This window comes from Prionailurus bengalensis, chromosome D1, assembly GCF_016509475.1.
Source record: "Prionailurus bengalensis isolate Pbe53 chromosome D1, Fcat_Pben_1.1_paternal_pri, whole genome shotgun sequence".
NCBI classification, from domain to species: domain Eukaryota; kingdom Metazoa; phylum Chordata; class Mammalia; order Carnivora; family Felidae; genus Prionailurus; species Prionailurus bengalensis.
Genome location: NC_057346.1, coordinates 82,809,135 through 82,823,970, shown reverse-complemented (window position 1 = coordinate 82,823,970; position 14,836 = coordinate 82,809,135). Strand labels below are relative to the sequence as shown.

The following is a 14,836-nucleotide window of genomic DNA, read 5'->3' as shown; positions in this document are numbered from 1 at the left end:
TATTAAAAGGATTGGTTTATGTGTGAAGTTTGCTAGGGAGGGAAGTGAAAACATCTGCAAAACCATGCAATGCCCTGGAACGGAACTCTTCTAATAAAAGATGTATCATTTTAAATGCGCTGAATTTTGATTCTGGTAATTCGTGCACTAGAGTGTCTATTTCGAGGCAGCGGAGGTATCATATGACACCGCACGTCAAGGCACCGTGGAGCCCTCTCGTGGACTCCCACCCACTTTCCCATTCACCGCGGAGAGGGCTGCTCGCGCTGCCGCTCCCCCTGGCGAGCTAGCATGAAATCTCCCTGCCCCTGCCGAGATCAAATGGAGCTCCTCGCTCAGGGGGTGCGAGTATTACCTCCGCCATGCAATTTCCACTATCAATAATTTAACTTCTTTGCTGCAGAACAGAAGGAGTACATACCGGGCACCAAAGACTCGCACCCCCCACTTCTTTTTAACCAAAGGGAACGTGAAAAAAATAATAGAGTCTGGGAGTTTTGGGGCCGAAGTCTTCCCCAGAGCAGCTGCCTTGATGTTTACTTTGACAAGTAGTGACTGAAAAGGTGGGTTTCTTTTCTTTCTTTCTCTTTCCGTTTTTCTCTGTTTGGTCGGCTGGAAAGCGTGTGGCTTTAGTGAGGTCTGTCATTGCCTCGGGTTCCTGGCTGGAGCAAGTAACTTGGTGTAACGTTATCTGGGGGTGTTCATTAATAAAAAATGCCGTTATTATCTTGATTGAATTCCTATTAGGCAAACTCTGGAGAGGTCAGTGCACGAACTCTGTTTAAGCCGGAGTGTTTAAGACAGCGGAGTAAACCAATAGCCCCCATGCTCCGTGCGATTTCATTGTGTGCTCGCGTTTGCAGCTCCGTCGTGCGGGAAGGTGCGGGAAGGTGTGTCTTGTGGCCGGGGAAACGCACGCCCTCTCCTGCAGAACTTGGGTGCTGGGATGGGGCGGAGGGAGTTGCCAGGGAGGGGAGCAAGACCCCGGGGACGCCCGATTTCCACTGGCTCCTTCCCGCCCCGGCGCGGACAGCCGGGGTTTCCGCGGAGGGCGCGGACGCGGGGTTCCCCCGGGCGGGGGTAGGTCGCCCCTCGAAGCGGCGGGAGCGGCGCGTGCGTCCTGCCCAGGCGACCCGGACGGGCGCGAGGTTCGCGGGGCCACGTCGCGGGACTGCAGGGACTGGGAGCGAGGGGCGCGCGGGCCCGGGGAGTCCCGGGAGTCCCGGGGGCTGAGCGGAGTGAGGAAAAGGCGCGGCGTTCCCTTTAAGCGGCCGCCCCGCACGGGTATCGGTGGCGCGGGCGAGCCGGGGGAGGGGGGCGGGGGGCGGCGCCGTTTGACCAATCGAAGCTCAACCGAAGAGCTAAATAATGTCTGACCCGAGCTCGAGGCGCAGGCTGGAGCTCCCGGTCCCCGCCGCCGCTGCCGCCGCCGCGCCCGGGCGCACCCGCCCGCTCGCCGTCCCGCGTCCCCCGTCGCGCCGCGGGCTCCCGGGCGGGGCCGAGGAGCCGGCCCGGCGCGCCCCCCGCCTCCTCCTCGGGAAGCTTTGATGAGACGCTTGAATTGCAGTTGCCACCGCTGCTGTGGGGCCGGCGGCCAGCGGCTCCGCGACGGGGATCGGGGCTGGGCACAGGGGCCAGGAGCGACATAACGATGTGACTCCTCCGCAAGGGACCCGTGAGCTTTGTGTGGACCCGGAGGTAGGCGAGCAGCAGGCATGGGGCTTGGCGCGGGAGCCGCCCGTCCGCGGGGGAAAGTTGGCTGGGGGGGCCCCGAAGTTGTGGGAAGAGGTCGAAACGCCTTTCCTCCCCTCCTGGAGAAGGGGGACTTGGAGTTGCCCTGGCGGAGCTTTCTCCTCGCATCCCTTGGTCCAGAGGGCAGCCAGGACCTCCGAGGGAGAGGGACCCTGGGCAGCCCTTAAGTGGGGGAGAAAAAGCCTAGAGGAGACGCGGAGCTGCGCGGTGGGAACGGAGACGGCGCCCTGGCGATCCCCCGAAACCCTCCCCTAGCAGAGGCGGGGTCGTGGGAGAGATTTAGGGCGCCAGCTGTCGGGGGCCCTGACTGCGGTGCCTGTATCCGAGCTGGGATAGGAATCTTTCCTCTGAGCTGGGCGGTCCCCGCGCAGATTTGGGGGGGGGGGGGGCTCTTGCTCCTTCAGCCCACACCACCGCACCCCCGGGGCTCCAGCCGGGCTGCACTCGGTCACCTGCGGACTCAACACGGGTCCAGTGCCAGTATATCTTGGAAAGCTTGAGACACTCCTGCAGCTCGGACCTGAAAGGGGCTGCAGGACTCCGGAGCTAGCTGCGCCCACACGTCTCCCCATCCCGCGCCCGTCCCTTGGGGCACCTTCTAGGGAAGTACAGAAGTTTTAACTTTCGGGGGCAGCGTGGGGTGTCCTGACTCGCGTGGGTCTCTGGGGATGCAAAGCCGGGGAAAAAGAATGGGTGAGCTGTGCCTGGAAAGAAAGAGTTGAGGCTTGGGGGGTTTATGCCCGACGGGCTGATTAGGGAAATTGCAGAGTGGGGGCACCCCCAGGGGAGATAAGCCTCGGGGCTGCTGGAGTAAACTGGAGTCGCGGTTGGAGGATGCAGTGTTTGTGTGGGGGTGGAGCGGGGTGGAAGGCCAGGGGTTGGGGGCGAGGAGGAGTGGGGCAGGGAGATTGGTGCTAGGGAAGGTAGAGGGTGCCCTCTGCCGGCCCAGCTACCCAGAGCAGCTGCTGGGGCCGAGAGGCTGGGGGTGGGGAAGTGGTAAGGGATGGCTTTTCGGGATCCCTTTGGGAGCTGGTAGGAGGGACTTGTTGACTTGTTGAATGATGCTCAGACTCCCGATTCGGATGTATTTTGACTGGTTGCCTCTCTTTGGCTCCAGTGCAAGTTTTCCTCGCGCTGGGGGAGTTATGATGGGCTACGGTTGGTGTGTTAATGCTTCCTCGATCTAATTTTAGGGTCCTTCAGGTATCTTAACACTCTTCAGTGTCAGCAGTAGCTAGTGAATATTTTTTGACAAGAATGCAAGAATGTTCTTGGCCAGAAGCAAAGGAAATCATATTTCTGACTGTCTATTAATTCCAGTACAGTTATCTTTTAAAGCAAACTAGTATCTAATTGGGACTTTTTAAAAAAACTATATAAAACGTGTTATGCTATTAAATAAGACTTTCAAACTGGTTCGACTTCCTGGAATATATCTCTTCTCTATTTTTATCCAAAAATACGTTTGTATATGTGTTTATAATGTCAAAAGTCATTTTAGTCTTAAAATTGTATACATTTTTTACACTTTTATTTATTGAGGTGTAGTTACGGATTTAATTCTTCTAAACACAGGAATCCTCAGTGTTTACTTCCTGCAACATTATCATTTTTAAGATGAAGTTTCCGAGCATGTAGTGCTCCATGTTGTCACATGTAATAGATCACATCACACATTGCACTTAGAGATTGCAAAATTTTGGCCCTGGGACCAGGCTCCCTTTAAAACAGTCACTAACTCCTATTGCCTGATTTTGCAGACACCTTGCTTAACATTCTTCTTTTGTAAGTTTACCTCTGGACTACCAGCAGAGGTAAGAGAAGGAGACACTTGTTGAAATGTAACCGTAACTTTTACTGGAATTTAAAACACGTGGGTCACCATTACTGGAATTCCGGGGCCATAAAGTCATTATCTTTTTTCTTCTACCTTATTTTGCAAAATGTGATACATGTTGGTAAATACAGACCAGTAATAAGTATCTTGAAAGGAGAATTGTTATCTAGGTAGGGCTATTTTAAGTTATTACAGAACGTTTTCTATTTATAAATGATATGAGCAGAAAGAAATGATTTCCAGATAAACAAGACTTACGTACATGTTTTGAAGCATTAGAACATTGCATACACACTTAGACATCACATTTTTTAAAAAGCAAAATAGCAGCATAATTTTTCACATACCTTTGGAGCCATTCATAGCCCATTCAGGACTGAATTAGTAACTGGAAATCTTGTTTATTTTAAGGTGATATTTAAAGTCATTTAAGGTATAAATTAGGTCAACATTTGAGTATCCACAAAATAAAGCACCAGGGAAATCTGTTTTAGGATGTCTTCTCAGTAAGTGTAACTTTTAGTTTCGATCAAGAGGAACCAAGAAAATGATCATTTGCCTAAAAAGCAAATGATTCATTTGTACTAGGTGAATTAATAGTCTAAATCTCACAATGGCCAAAGTGGGGTGGGGAGATGCTCTAATATTGCTGGCTCATTTTGAATGACCAGGACGGGGGAAATCCTGTAAATGCAAATTTCTGAAATCCTGGCTTAAAGTCTTTTCGGTTTCCTTTTTAATAGGGGCACCATGAGAATATAAGCTATTCCCTTCTTCCAGGAATCTTACTCTTCAGTAGTCAAAATGCAGATGATTGATAATCTCATTTCTTTCAAACATAAATAGCTCTGGTTTGTAGCTCAGCACACACAGCAAGCTGGGCACGCCTACCTGATAATAGCAAAGAGCTCTGTTACATTTTTTTTTAACCTTTGTCTTTAAAACATTCTGTAAATATCCACCCCCATCCCACCCCCCCACCCCCTTTCACAAGCACAGAGCACACAGAGCTCTATATTCTATATCCAGGTAGTGAACTTGTGGAATGTAACAGCCAGCAGCTTTGGGTCTCAATCATGGACTTAATCTTCTACGAAGCTTCAAGAATATTGAAGATGTACACAATGGAAAGGTCATACGCATGCAGTTCATTAACATTTTAAGATTTAGGAAGTTAGTCCCATAGTAGAACAATTTTAGACTTTGTGAATGGAAACAGAGAGCATGGGAAGTGTATGATAGCTAAACTCTGAATATCTTCTAAAATGAAAGGCACTCTCATTTCGATGTCCATAATACCGAATTTATTTTAATGGTTGAAACAATTTTCAACTGGCATCTCCTTGTATGGAAGATTGTAATTTGTGCGAGGGGGCCAGCCCAGCCAAATGCAAGTGAATATGTCTCTTTAATAGGGTAATTGCTAACTTTTCTCAACTTGTTTTCAAACGATTGTTATGGAGCACTCAGTTTCCACTAATTGCAAAATTGCTGCTTAATTGAAGGACTCTCAGCCTTCGAGAGCAGCCATTCAGCCCCTGGCAGGCACTGTAATCTCAAGCTGTGAATTGCATTTTAAAGAGGAATGGAGAAGAGAATTCAGGGGAATTTTAGGTTTAAATGCTGGCTGTTCAGTGGAGGAAGAAATAATTTGAACAAGAATCACATTAAGTTGGGTTGTGATAAATTTTCTCTACTAGGGTAAATAACATACCCAGATGGGCTTCAAAGGTGATTGAGCAAACTTACTGGTTACCCTCTGTGTGCATTCACTCTCTTCAGTGTGGAGTAATGTTAAGCAATAAATGATGTTGGCAAATGAAATCCGTATGTCATTTGTATGTGGGGTTTAACCCTAGGAAACAGAGGAAAGCTTTGGTATTTTTAAGCTTAGGCATATGTGTCCTCATAGTCCCTTTAAACTTCCACATAAGGTGTAGAATTGTTCAGTCCTAAACAATTTTATACTTAAACGCACCTCTGGTTTTCCAGAACACTTAAACTAAAGCTTTAGAAAAGTCATGGACCCAATTATATAATATACGGAATCATTCTTGATGACAGACATGAAACAATGAAGCTCGCTAATATATTGACTTTGAAAAACTTTTTGAGGTACGGGAATGGTAAATGGGTGTGTTCCCTAAGTGGAACAGGAAGGTGTTCTTATTTCCATAGAAAAGCCTGTGCATGTGGTCCGCCAAGAAGCGTGGAAGCTTTCATTTAAATGCGCGTACTCAAATTCAAGTTCAAACTCTGGGACACTTACGCTCTTGGTGAAACAAATCTAACCAAATAAGCTCGTTGCCCTGATGTCTCATTCATACATTGTCTGAAGTCTGAGGATGGGTTCCATTAAATGAATTGAGGGGCCGGGTATGGGACCAGGAGAGTGGCTAGGCGGAAGCAGAGTAAATTTACAAGCTTCAGTGACAGCCATAATAAAGCACAAGTTTATTTCCAGAGCCCAGAGAGTAACAAATGTTATGCAGTTTTCCCCAAAGGTTCACTTGAAAGAACTTTTCATTGGTTGTCATGGTAGTAACGTCCTGATTTTGAAAGCTCGCAGAACCTAGTAGCTCTTAAATGTGCTTTCATCTTCATTCCTTTGGTCTGACTGAAGCTTTATGACCACCTTCTGTGTTTTTGACATGCCTTTGCGTATTTAGAGGGAGGAGGGCCGGCAAAGGAGGATTCCTTAATTCCAAGACAATATAACTAGGAAATATAAAATTCTATGATAAAAAGCCACTTAACTTCAAACTGACTTATTAAAATAAAACTAGAAGACAACCTGTCGTTTAATTACAACTAGTGTGTGATAAAATTAAGATTTATATAATGGAAATTAAAAAAAAAAGTATTTTCAAGAAACTTAAGCAACTCATCAAAAATTGAAGTAATAGTGCCACCTAGAGAACAAAATCACCAGCTTTACCAAGCCAAATGGCTTATTTGCCATATGAGTCATTTCTTTTAAGGGTACAGTTACTAGGATTTCCTTGCCACCCTATTCAGATTTGGTGAGTGTGGGGGCTGGGGGCGGGATGTGTAGGGGGGTTATTAGGCAATTGGGATTGGAAGTGAGGTTTTAAAACTGGAAGATCCACAACTCAACACAGACACGAAGTCATTTTAGCATTTTAATATAGTGGCCAAATGTAGACTAGCCTGCCAAGAATAAAGACTGGCTTTTTTTTTTTTTTTTCCAACTATTATTTTCAAGATTATGTATTAAAACATTGGGTACAAAGGTTCTGATTTTATTCCTTTGCTACAGGCCATTCATTGCACTTTCTGAGATACAGTAACACCAAATAAATTGAATGGAGAGATCTTAAGAATGTCTTTGATCCAAGATCCAATTTTAACTTTAATGATTTGAGAAGAATTAAGAATAAAATAAAGGGTCATATATGTACCAAGACTTTAAACACCAAAAAAGTAAGGGGGAGAAATAGACAAGGAGAAGGAAATTAAAAGAACTGCTTCAGCCTTAGAATAGATAAAAGTCTACATCTGAGCCAGCTCCAAAAAAATAGTAACGGAGCCAGAAACCAATAATTACAAATTAGGTTAAAATTCTTTGATGACAAAATCTGTGTTCAGTTCATTTTTGCATGCTCCCACAAGAGCATCCAAAACAGTGCTGGTAGCAGAGGACGCACTTTGACAAATAATGTTGAATTAACAAATAGATTCATTAATAGTTGCTTCGCATTCTGCCGAGGCATGTAGACAATGAAGATACTTTATAATTACAGAAAAATGCTTATTTGTTTTGTTGGCAGAGAAGCAGAAGTTGGAAGAAATGAGTGTAATGCTACTTTTTTTCTAGGACCTATCATTGATGTCTTTTAGTTGGCTTAGTTTTGAAATTTCTTATGCACAATTTGATTCAGTCATAAAATTATCATGTTTGGAATGTACAAAATATTAAGAGTCGATTTAGATGGTACCAACTATAAACTTAACTGGTGGATTTTTGTTTAAATGTTTTCCAAGTTTTGGATGGCAGTTATTGTGCTTCAGGGGTGGAAAATAATATATTGTTTGGTGTTTTCTTTTGCTTTTTTTTGGGGGGGGGGCAGCACATGTTAAGTTAGTGTCAATTTCTGGTAAGCAGATAACCCAAGAAGTCATTACATTGCCTGTACTTTGTGTCATCCATAGGAAGAATCGGGCGCAGAAAACTTTATTTTTCAGGAAATAAAAAAAGTACTAAAGAAAGAGACAGGAGGAGGAAAAAGGAAACTCACTGAATACAATTTTTGCCACATGAGATTTAGTCTAATCAGTTGGTTTTAGAGCTGCTGGCTTCAGCATTGCCGCCTTTTCTGATGTTCTTTCTGCCTTCCTGTGTTTTTGAAAACTGAAGCTATGCCCAAATTGAAACAAGTTTCTCTCTCTTTTCACATGTTTCTTTCTTGAATTATGGGGAGTGTTTTCAAACACAGATAAATTTCTTTTTACATCATGCAGAATCTGAAGGTCAAGAAATTTGCTTCACGCTGCTGGAAGGGATGCTTGGCAGAGTCCCAGGCCACATTCCTAGACCAGACTGTCAAAGGTGTTCCCTCTTATGCAACACTGGGAAAGTACATCCAGCATTAACATGTTGGCTGATAATGTATCTAAAGGCACAGATGATATGTTTATCATATTGAAACATAAAGCCAGCAGACATTCTGTTGAATCATAGAATCTGGATCATTTACATTTACTTAGATGTGAACTAGTATGATTCGGTTAAAATCAATTGTATAAAAATGTTAGAATAGGGAGTTATGAAAGGTTTTGGGGGATGACTTACCAGACAGTAGAAAGGAAACCTAGATGTTTTAAGTAACCACAGGTTCAGTGTGAGCCAGTACTGTGACTACAGGCAGTGAACATAGCTACTGAAATTTTGGTCTGCACTCGTACAAGTGTAATACCAAATGGGGAAGCTAATAATTGTCCACTTTTTCGATAGACTATAGAATATTATCTTCAAGGAACTGAAATTGCTTGCTTGCTTATTTATTTATTTATTTATTTATTTATTTATTTATTTATTTAGAATTTATTTATTTTGAGAGAGTGAGAGAGAGAGTGCAGGAGCACGCAAGTATGCACAAGCAGGGGAGGGACCGAGAGAGGGAAAGAGAGAGAATCCCAAGGAGGCTCTGTAGTGTCAGTGCAGAGCTCAAAGTGGAGCTCGATCCCAGGAACCATGAGATCATGACCTGAACCAAAATCAAGAGTCAGACGCTTAACCTACTGAACCACCCAGGAGCCCCCTGAAATTGCTTTAGTATGTTGAAATCATTTTGATACAGATACACAGGGCATTTGAAATCCTTCCATGTGAGGGATGGTTGAGGGTATTTGGAATGGGTGGCTGGGGACAGAAAAACTTAGGCCAGAATGGCAAATGGTTTTTGGTCTCTCCTAGCAACTCCCATCACATGATTCCAGCTACCTGGAATGCTGGCTTAAGAGGAATTCTGAAGCCATCCAGGCTCTAAGAGGAGGAATGTTCTAACCGCTAATGCCCGCCATGGCTGGGGGATTGGTGGCGGCACGTGTGATAATGTTTTTGCCATCCTCATTTACAGGGCAGTCTTCACATGTGGAGCAGGGAGTGGGTTTGTTTTGTGTTGCCCCAGAGCAGATCTAGGACCAGTGATACAAATGTTGGAACCATATGTGGTATCTAGAAGTATTTTCAGTTCTATTTAATTTAGCAAATATTGAATGCTGACTGCATACAAAGCACTTCATCAAGGAGACTTACAATCTAACAAAAGAAGAGGCTTTTTATGGATGTGGTCGGTTTCCTGTTACAGATGTTTAAGCAGAGGCTGAAAACCTTTTAGAAAGGATGCCTGGTAATGTGGGATGTTGGAGTTGGGTATATGGGATCTGAAGTACCTTTGTGCTCCGAAGTTTTTCGGATACGTTGATTGTATCATGAAGTGCGGCTCCCTATTTTTGGTTTACATACAATCCTAATAATGACAATTATATATCTTTGTGTTTGAGTCCTCTGCCTTTGCAGCTTTGTAAATTGAGTATCAGAAGTGCTGCACTTCTACTTTTTCCATACTTACATATGGATTCCCAAAAGTAGTTACTTTCCTTTGGATCCGACTCAGCAGAATGTTTCTAAAAAGAGGCCTGATCAGATTCAGATACCCAAAATGCTTAAGAAATTAACTTCTAACGTTTGATTTTCTAGAGAGTTTAGCAGCTGAACTAAAAAACCCTTCTCAGCATTCACCTTCCCCTTCTGGAAACCATGAGATCTTCAGATATGACAGTTACCAGAGTTTCTCTTTTTAAATGTGAAGTGTTGAAGAAATGGACCGCTTCCCCAACCCCATCAGGTTTCCACGTAAATTACTTTTTTATTATTCATTATTAACTTATTTTGCTCTTGTGTAGAGTAATTGGAGATTACCCAACATGGATATGTCATTATAATACAAGTTTGGACCATGGGGGTGCACAGCCCACTCCAGTACTCGTGAATATTTATTTATTTTTATTTTTATTAAAAACAAATTTTTAATGTTTATTTTTGAGAGAGAGACAGAGCACAAGTGGGGGAGGGGCAGAGAGAGAGGGAGACTCAGAATCTGAAGCAGCCTCCAGGCTCCGAGCTGTCAGCACAGAGCCCAATGTGGGGCTTGAACCCACAAACCATGAGATCATGAGCTGAGTAGAAGTCAGACGCTTAACCAACTGAGCCACCCAGGTGCCCTGTGAATATTTATTTTTATGACTGAGCCTCTCAGACTGCTTTCAAGTATTCATATTGTCAGTCAGTGTATCAGACAGTTTACTATTTACATCCCCTTTAGGATATCACGTATTTTATGGTTTATGTTGCTGCATGTATGTCTTCTGTTTCAAAGCTCTTCTTTGAAAGAAGAAAAATGCGTTATATACAGGGAATGATTATTTTCCTCATTAATTCACCAAGCATTATTGAGTGCCTGGTGGGTGCGAGGCACTGGGCTAGATAGGGTTTCTTTTCCCTGTATGGATCCATCTATCTTTAGGTACTACCTGAGAGGGAACTCCATTGATTTTTCCCATGTGAGCCTTCCATCACCTCTTCATATACTTGCTTCCAAAGAGGCCTGGCCTTTAGAAAGAAAAAATTTGTTGGTCAACTTCTCTGATTATCTGTCTGTACTGTATTTTCAGCCATGGCTGTAACATGTTGCACGGACTTATTTCTCTTTTAAGAGTTGATCATTTTGGGGGCGCCTGGGTGGCTCAATCGGTTAAGCATCTCACTCTTGATCTTGGCTCAGGTCATGATCTCATGGGTCGTGAGTTCGAGCCCTGCATCAGGTTGGGCTCTGCCCTGGCAGGGAGGAGAGTGCTTGGAATTCTCTCTCCCTCTCTCCCTGCCCCTACCCCACTAGTGTGCTCGCTCGCTATCAGTAAATATATACACTTAAAAAAATTTTTTTTAAATAATTGGTCTTTTTTATTACTGGATTTTTTTTAGGTGTCATTTTGTATCCAAATATAAAAATGTTTGTACATATTGTCTGAAACATTTTGCTGTTTGAGGGTATTTCACGAGGAGCTCTTTGTGCTTGATGCTAGTAGAAGCCACAGTGGAAGAACTTCTGAACCGAAGATGTGGGTTCATTTCCACTGACTTTATGATGGATTTTTTCCCCTTACATATGAGGACATGTTTGGGCCTCTTCGTATTCAGGAATGTGTCTTTCATTTGACAGTGTTTATAAATGCTGTGTGTTTTCCCCCTGAAGAAACTTCAGTTTTTGAGAATGCTTCCATTACTGGAAGCTGGTTTCATGATTATGCTGAGCAAGGAAAAGACAGAAAAATGAGTTTAGTGAACACGATCTTGCCTTTAAACGTTAGTCAGTAACAAATTTAGTAATGTCTCTCTTTAGAGTTTACTAAAAACCACTTTTTACTCCATTGGATCTCCTTTCCTGGTGGAGTTACAAGTGTTTTTGCTCAAATATGTGGTGTTTGTGGATCATGGAAATATGCCAATATAACTAAGAGCAGTGTGGGGTCATCAACTCAGAAAGAAATGTTTTTGACCTCTTGATAGATAACAGGGAGGCAAATTTTCACATAGTTCTTCTGTGACTCTCATTAAAATTAGGAAATGGATCAAAAAGTGGTAGTAGGTCTCATTTGCTTGGAGTATCAAAGGTATAGCCACGTCCCCAGCCTTCTCTTTCACTCCTGAGGAGGGCAGGGAGAATAAGCAGTGAACAAATATTGCCAGAGCACACTCCATTCTTTGTGTTTTGAGACAAACTCAGAGAGATAGGCACATGCCACTAACCTCAAAATTTGTGGTGTAAACATAAATAAGTAAATTGTAGGACTGGTTTTCCCCCCTAACAAAATCATATACAGAACCCAAACATATAAAACAAAAACCAGTAGGGCTGTTCTAGTTGAACATCCTGTAGGAGCATCAGGGTCCTGTCCCTTTGACCTCAGTTTTGTCCCTTGCAAGAGGTCCCTTGACACCCTGCTCTGCAAAGCCCAGTTAGAAAATTATGGGCTTTTTTTCTCAATAAAAGTCAACAAGTAGAAATGCCAAAGTCCTAAACCTTCCTTCTTCATGAAAATGACTGCCCTCTTTCTCATCCCTCAGCCATTCTTTTGCGTTGCCAGTTATATTCACCTGCTGGTTCCGAGTATTCACAAATGAAATTTGGTAAAGGAGATACTTCTACATGAGATTTTTCCTATTGCGTAATTTTTAGAAATAATCATAGGTGTATAACAGGTGAGAAGCAACGAGGGATGACCTTAACTTAAACATTTTAGTAGTCATTAGAATTTATCATTTTATAATTAAAAAAAATTTTTATGTTTATTTTTGAGAGAGAGAGAGGCAGGGTGTAAGCAGGGGAGGGGCAGAGAGAGAGGGAGGCACAGAATCTGAAGCAGGCACCAGGCTCTGAGCTGTCAGCACAGAGCCTGACGTGGGGCTCAAACCCATGAACCATGAGATCATGACCTAGGCTGAAGTCAGATGCTTAACCAACTGAGCCACCCAAGTAACCCTAGAATTTATCGTTATTAACAAAATTTATTTTAAACTGCTTTTCCTATAAAATTCCAATGTAATTTTTGCTGATTTTCACATTCCTGACGATGACTTTCTTAAAACTTGGAAGGCTCTCTTATTCCAGAGCCTCTGATCGTTTCTTCAGAGTCAGTCTCATGTAAAAATCTAGGGGAACCCTCACCATCACTATTCCAAGTAGTATCGGAGGCTATGAAAACTTGCCCTAGAGCTGTAAGCACTGGTACTAGAACCAAAATTCTGTTGGTTTGTCATCACTAATGTTCCTACATGATTTTCTTGGCTAAAGTCATAGGTAGACAAACAAGGCTGCACACTTCACTGATAATCTGGTCCAAAATCTTGTTTCATGCTTTAAAAATGAGCTCACATATCTCATTCCATTTGATCCTACAAATAACCCTTTGAAAAAGATTGAGCAGATATTATTCCCATATAACAGATGAGGAAACTGAAGCTCAGAGTAGCTAAATAACTTTGATCCAAGATGCACAGCTATAGAACCAGAGCATGGATTACAGCTCTGTGACTTCTCCTAACCTAGCCCTCTTACTATCACTGGCTGTTCACAACCATAACCTACAGTATTCAGGTAAGAAGCCATATTTCACCCTTGACATATTAATATGAATGTCTGGCACAGGTGTAGGCCAATATTGTCACCCTGGCCTGGTGTCCACTCTCTACAGAGCAGAGATTGGTGACCCTCTGTGTGCCAAGTAGGAAAATGGTGATGGGAAGATTAAAAAATGTTTATTTTAAAGAGTTTTTAAATTCAGTTGCCTTTTTTTAAAAAGAAAAAAAAAACTCTTAAAAAGAGAGAAACGGAATATATGATTTTTGATGTCTTGTTCTTTGAGCTTGTTCATTAAAATTTTACTTAAAGCTGAGGTTCCTGGTAAGTGAACCATTGGAGAACATAATGTACAGCCAGCTTCCCAAACATGGTGATCATCAAAATTACCTTTGAAACTGGAAAAAAGCAAACAACAACAACAACAAAAAACAGATATCAGGTGCTAGTCCCTGAGATTTGTAGGTTTGGAACAGAACCCAGACATATATTATGTTTAGAAACTCCCACAGGTGGTTCCTGTGTGCAGGAAAGTTTAAGAATTGCTGAACTAAAAGGCAAATAAATTGAATATCCTGTGATTTAGAGAGACTTATCATTTACTTCGTTGTCCAAATACGTGGATTAGTCCATGGTTAGAAGGGATTTGAGGCCTTGTAAATAATCAGAAGTTCAGAGGCTTTGAGATGGGAGGCCTGTTGAAGATATTTTCTGACTCGAAAGATATTTTCTCAGAAACGTCCATATGAGAGCAGAAGACCTGGAACAGTATTCCCCAGCTCAATGATCAAGTTGGATTCCACTTACTAGAAGTGTGACCTTGTACGCATTATTTCAGCGGCTTGTGCCTCAGCCTCTTAACAGGGTAGTGGTAGGGATTAAATGTGTTAACACTCGTAAAGTGCTTAGAACAGTGTTTGGCATAGTAAGTGCTTAATGAATTTCAGTCACTGTGTTACTGTTGGCACTTTCCAACCCTAAATAGCACCGTTGATGACTTATTTAAAACCTTGTTAACATGCTTCCTGCCTAAATTTGCTTCACTTTGTACCAAACTTGATGAGACCAAGACTGTTTTGCTGTAATCTTTGGAGTCTAATTTGTTTATTCATGACTCTCTTCCATCTAAATCTTACTCATTCTTCAAGACATAGCTTGAGAGATGGAGTTGGATTCCAGGTCCACCACTGACTAGAGCTATGATCGTGGACAAGTGGCTTAAATTCTTCATGCCTTGAGTAATATTGAGGGAGATATTTTGCCTCACTCTGTGATTCCACAAGCATGTCTGCTTTCTAAAATGCACAAGAGAAGGGTTCAGATTGGAGGATCATTCTGGGTCCTACTCTTGTCCCCTTACTTGCTCCTTTCTGTGAGAAGCAATTAATCTGATTGATGGTACCTTACTGAATCTGTTCTCTACTGGAGTGTCTCCAGTGTATAAACCAAAGCAATGGACTGCTGCAGTGAAATTGAGCCCACTGCTCCCTTGTGGGACCTCCTGCTCCTCTGTGGGACCACCACATCCGAATTTGTAGGTTCTTGGGGTTCTAGCCGTCATGCAGTAAGCAATATTTGGAAGGCT

General features: G+C 43.0%; 1 protein-coding gene across 1 annotated transcript in view; it reads left to right on the top strand.

Moving 5' to 3' along the window:
• Positions 1–1,368: 1,368 nt before the first annotated feature.
• Positions 1,369–14,836, top strand: part of BDNF (brain derived neurotrophic factor) — a 34,448-nt gene continuing 20,980 nt past the window's right edge. The window contains 3 exon segments of the mRNA XM_043580848.1: positions 1,369–1,395; positions 1,397–1,565; positions 1,568–1,698. Coding sequence (XP_043436783.1) covers positions 1,369–1,395; positions 1,397–1,565; positions 1,568–1,698 — 327 coding nt within the window.